The sequence below is a fragment of the Cariama cristata genome, unplaced genomic scaffold (genome assembly GCF_000690535.1).
Source record: "Cariama cristata isolate BGI_N322 unplaced genomic scaffold, ASM69053v1 scaffold8666, whole genome shotgun sequence".
In the NCBI taxonomy this organism is placed as follows: Eukaryota; Metazoa; Chordata; class Aves; order Cariamiformes; family Cariamidae; genus Cariama; species Cariama cristata.
In genome coordinates, this window is record NW_009622621.1 from 1 (window position 1) to 346 (window position 346).

The window sequence follows — 346 nt, forward strand, 5'->3', positions numbered from 1 at the left end:
AAGCGCGAGTACTTCCAGGTACTGGTGAGAATCCGGGCCGGGACTGAGAATGTGGCCCCCAAACCCAGCTTCTTGGCCATGCTTATGATGGAGGTGGACCAGTTTGTCCTGACCGCCCTCACGCCTGACATGCTGGCAGCTGAGGATGCTGAGTCACCACCAGACCTGCTGCTCTTCAACATTACCTCTCCCTTTGGCCCCGGCCAGGGCCACATGGTCAGCACAGACGACCGGAGCTTGCCTGTCTCCTCCTTCAGCCAGCGGGACGTGAGGGAGCTGCGCATTGCCTACCAGCCACCCATGGAGGACTCTGATCGGGAGCGGCTCTTTGAGCTTGAGCTGGAGG

The 346-nt window shown here is 60.7% G+C and overlaps 1 protein-coding gene across 1 annotated transcript in view; it reads left to right on the forward strand.

Annotated features, from left to right (window-relative positions):
- Positions 1 to 3: 3 nt before the first annotated feature.
- Positions 4 to 346, forward strand: part of LOC104163393 (FRAS1-related extracellular matrix protein 2-like) — a gene marked incomplete at its 5' end in the record, with an annotated part of 10,717 nt that continues 10,374 nt past the window's right edge. The window contains 1 exon segment of the mRNA XM_009702394.1: positions 4 to 345. Within this exon segment, the coding sequence (XP_009700696.1) occupies positions 4 to 345 (342 nt within the window).